Here is a 4334-nt window from a genome sequence, read left to right as displayed (position 1 = left end):
AAAGTGGACGGGAAGGAGTATCATTTAAAAAGTTACCTAACTGTCCTAATTTCCCTACAACGCAAAATACCAATTTGTCCACATTACAAAGCCTCCCCTTCCAAGAATTAAAATAAATGTGCGACTTCCACAAGAGAGGTGAGTGGCAGGCGACTTATTATTTTAGAATCATTCTTCCATTACATAGTTAAAATCAACCAAAAAACAACGGCTAACAACAGACATTGATCGGTCAAAATACGGGCCGGACGTGACAACCCACGTAGCCCAATTTCGGCCCATATCCGTCCAATCACAACTTCCAAAATCCAGCTGTCATCTCCTAATCCATCGGCTCATATTAAACCTACCAAATCACCAATATATTTAAAAATTAAATAATATAAATAAAAAAATTCCTAAAACCTCTCCCATCCCTAAAAAAAAGTCCAACAGCAAATGCCCTTGTTTTAAATCCACTTGAAAACACACAAACTCCCCAGATCTCAAAAAATCAACATTAACACAACCAAAAAGAAAAGAGATCCCTAATTAGAATTCATTATGGCGCGTGAGGAGAACGTGTACATGGCGAAGCTTGCCGAGCAAGCCGAGAGATACGAGGAAATGGTATCGTTCATGGAGAAAGTCTCGACGTCCTTAGGGACGTCTGAGGAACTCACAGTAGAGGAGCGAAATCTCCTTTCCGTTGCGTACAAGAACGTTATTGGGGCTCGTAGAGCCTCGTGGCGTATAATCTCCTCCATCGAACAGAAGGAGGAGTCGAGGGGAAACGAGGACCACGTGAAATGCATTCAGGAGTACAGATCTAAGATTGAATCTGAACTCTCCAATATCTGTGATGGCATTCTCAAGCTCCTTGATTCTTGTCTTATTCCTTCTGCTTCTACTGGTGATTCTAAGGTGTTTTACCTTAAAATGAAGGGTGATTATCATCGTTATTTGGCTGAGTTTAAGACTGGTGCTGAACGTAAGGAAGCCGCTGAGAGTACTCTCTCCGCCTACAAAGCCGCTCAGGTATAGCGTCTTTGTTCTTATATCTTTGAATTGATGAATTTTCATGGATCTATTTGTGTAGAATGATTATTTTCAGATTGGATTTATCTGATTTCCCCGGAGATTGATGTTAATTAGGTTTTGTTTTGGGTTGAATTAGTGATAGGAATTTCATAAGATATTATGGAACTTAGGTCCCTAGGGCTACAATGTGTCTTAGGCCCACGAACTTGAATGAATAGCGGCGAGAGTTTGACGTATCTTTTCATTTTTCCTCTACAAGTAAAAAGATAAACTTTTATATTAATTTGGTCCAAACAAGATATGTCATTAAATGTAAATTCTGATTGCTTATTTTAAATTATTTCCGAATATAAAAAGGTGTCTAGACTAAAGAAGAAATCCCTGAACGACCAAGTTATTGTTGAGAAAGGGTTGTGGTGAACAACTTGAAGTATAATTTTTCATGGAAAGAAATGATCTATTGTGTCCATTTACAATTTGAATAGAAAAAAAATAATCCTATAAATATTTCGTATTTTATTTATGAATTTCTATGCTATTTTGTATTGATAAAACAACACCAACAACAAATCCAGTGCAATCCCACCCTAAATACACGTTGTGTATGGCCTTATTGCTACAATTCATTAAAACTCATAGCCCGTTTGGCCAAGCTGCAAAAATCAGCTTATTTTGAGAAGTGCTTTTCTCAAAAGTACTTTTGATGAGAAGCAGTTTGTGTTTGGCTAATTAGTTTAAAAAGCACTTCTGAGCAGCAATTAGTGTTTGGCCAAGCTTTAAAAAAGTGCTTCTAAGTGTATTTTTCTCAAAAGCGCTTCTCAAAAAAGTGCTTTTGGAGAGAAGCTACTTTTTTCTGCTTCTCCAAAACTGCTTCTGCTTCTTTTCAAAAGTACTTTTTTTCCTTCCAAAAGCTTGGCCAAACACCTCAATTTTTGGCCAAAAGTGCTTTTGGCCAAAAAAAAGCACTTTTGGCCAAAAAGAAGCTTGGCCAAACACACTATCAGTTATTTGTCGTTATGGGTTGTAACTTGTAACAAAAAAATAGTAGTGTTAAGTAGTTAATGAAATTTTAAAATATTATAAAAATTTATCATTTAGCTAGTCTTGTTAAAAAATAATACTCTATCTGTCATAATTTATGTGACAATGTTCGGATTTCGAGAGTTAAAGGAGTTACTCATTCTGTTTCAGTTTATATGAACCTATTTCCTTTTTGGTCCGTTCCAAAAAGAATTGACCCCTTTTTAAATTTAGTAACAATTTAACTTAAACTTACAATTTTACCCTTAATGAGAAGCTTTTATAACCACACAAATGCTTTGGACCCCTTTTTGACTTGTTTAGGACCACAAATTCCAAAAGTCTTCATTTTTTCTTAAACTCCGTGCCCAGTCAAACAGGTTCACATAAATTGGAACAAAGTGAGTACTTTTTACCGCAATTTTTTCATATGCTTATAAATAATTTGGATTATTAATTATTGTGGCTTATAGTATTTTCTACGTAGTTTTTAAATATGTAAATTTTATATTGGAAAACTTAAAGTTTTTATGGTCATATACATGGTCAAAATTAAGAAGTTTGAATTTCAAAAAACAAAAAAGTGTCCCATAAATTGAGACAGAGTGAGTAATAATAATAAATAATGGAGGTGAGTGTGATATCTTAAAGTGCAAAAAGGGTTAGTGTTGCAAAAGCTAAACAGGGGAGATCTTGGAAGAGTTCCCTATTTTTCAGTTTGCTTCCTTTGTTTTTCCACTCTACCCTATTTTGACATAATTAAAGGTCATTCTTTTACAAAAAATTATCTATGACATCTATTTGGTCCACTTATTTTTTTCCCTATATGAGTAAAGATTATGTTGCATATCTTCAAATTTGCTCATTTTGGTCTGGATGCTTGCAGGATATTGCAAATGCTGAACTTGCCCCAACTCACCCAATCCGACTTGGACTGGCTCTCAACTTCTCTGTGTTTTATTATGAGATTTTGAACTCTCCTGATCGTGCCTGCAATCTTGCTAAACAGGTATTAATCTCTTGTCATGTCATCTAGATTTGAATTAAGGCCCTTTGTGGAATGATTTAAGCCTGTATAAAGCATAACAATTACGTTGGAGTTTTGTTTGGAATTGTTGCCTAGTTGCTTAATTGATTTGACTTGGGCAAAAAAGGGATTAATGGATATTCATATAGTTGAGCCCAACTAATCAAGATTAATGTTTAGTTTTTCTGGTCGGTGTATCTCCCTTTTCAGCTTATTTTTTTTTGATATATGGCTAGGCCTTTGACGAAGCAATTGCTGAATTGGACACACTGGGAGAGGAGTCTTACAAGGATAGCACTTTGATCATGCAACTGCTTCGTGACAATCTTACTCTCTGGACCTCTGATATGCAGGTAAATAACTCTGCTATTTTGAGTACTACTTGTTTGTATTTGTTTCCTTCTCGTCTGTCAGCTGTAATACTAGAGTTCTTGCCTTTGAATCAAAAAGCGTTGGCCAAATATTGATAGTTTTACATTTCTGCTTGTGTTACAGGATGATGGTGCTGATGAAATCAAGGAAACCAAAGCTGACAATGAACAACAGTGAGGGAACTGCCCCTCAAATTGTCTTTTGACTTCTTCCTGATGGTTTTTATTGGGAGAAGCTGTTTCCTTTTATTTCCTTTTTACTGTGGTTTCCCTTCAGCGTTCTCTTATCCGTCCCAATAACAACTTTGATAATTGATGTTCAATGATTTCATCTTTATTTTAATGTGCTCCTGGTGCTCAGTTTCTATTAAAGCATTTCAGTTGTATTTTTGAACCGGATATATATCAAATGGTACACCGAAGTGATGCTCAATCGGATCGCATTCAAACTTTCTTTTTATGCTTGTTCCTTTTTATTTTTTTATTTTTTTCCCCTTCTTAATTCTGGCTATGATAAATAGAGGAAAGTCTTTCTTGAGAAAGTACTTATCCAAGGGTGTGGTCTACAAGTCAATGTAGCGGGAAAGACTAGTAGATATTTAAAAAAAAATGTTATATGATCTCTTTTCATATGTCTAGCTTTTGGTGTATATAGTTATCTAAGTACCTTTACTGGTGAGGTACCAAATATTCAATGAGCTTGCCAGTACCAGAGTTCAAAATTAAGTCCAATTAATCATTATTAGATGGAATCTGGTTTAGGAATCAGTTCTTGCACAACCACAATAAATTGTTAGGCCCGAGTATTATGTGCTGTTTGTTGGAGGTTGATACTTGGTAGTAGTTCAGTTGGCGTGCTTTATGCTTTTTGGTTGGTTTGGGGTTAACTTTTTGTT

At 35.4% G+C, this 4334-nt stretch overlaps 1 protein-coding gene across 1 annotated transcript; it reads left to right on the top strand.

Moving 5' to 3' along the window:
* LOC109207077 (14-3-3-like protein B) lies at positions 415-3896 on the top strand. Its single transcript, XM_019369994.1, has 4 exons — positions 415-1017; positions 2927-3049; positions 3304-3420; positions 3563-3896. Exons 1-4 carry the CDS (start codon positions 544-546, stop codon positions 3614-3616), a joined length of 768 nt encoding a protein of 255 aa, XP_019225539.1. The 5' UTR covers positions 415-543; the 3' UTR covers positions 3617-3896.

Source organism: Nicotiana attenuata, chromosome 1 (genome assembly GCF_001879085.1).
Source record: "Nicotiana attenuata strain UT chromosome 1, NIATTr2, whole genome shotgun sequence".
In the NCBI taxonomy this organism is placed as follows: domain Eukaryota; kingdom Viridiplantae; phylum Streptophyta; class Magnoliopsida; order Solanales; family Solanaceae; genus Nicotiana; species Nicotiana attenuata.
This window is presented reverse-complemented; position numbering and strand designations above follow the sequence as displayed.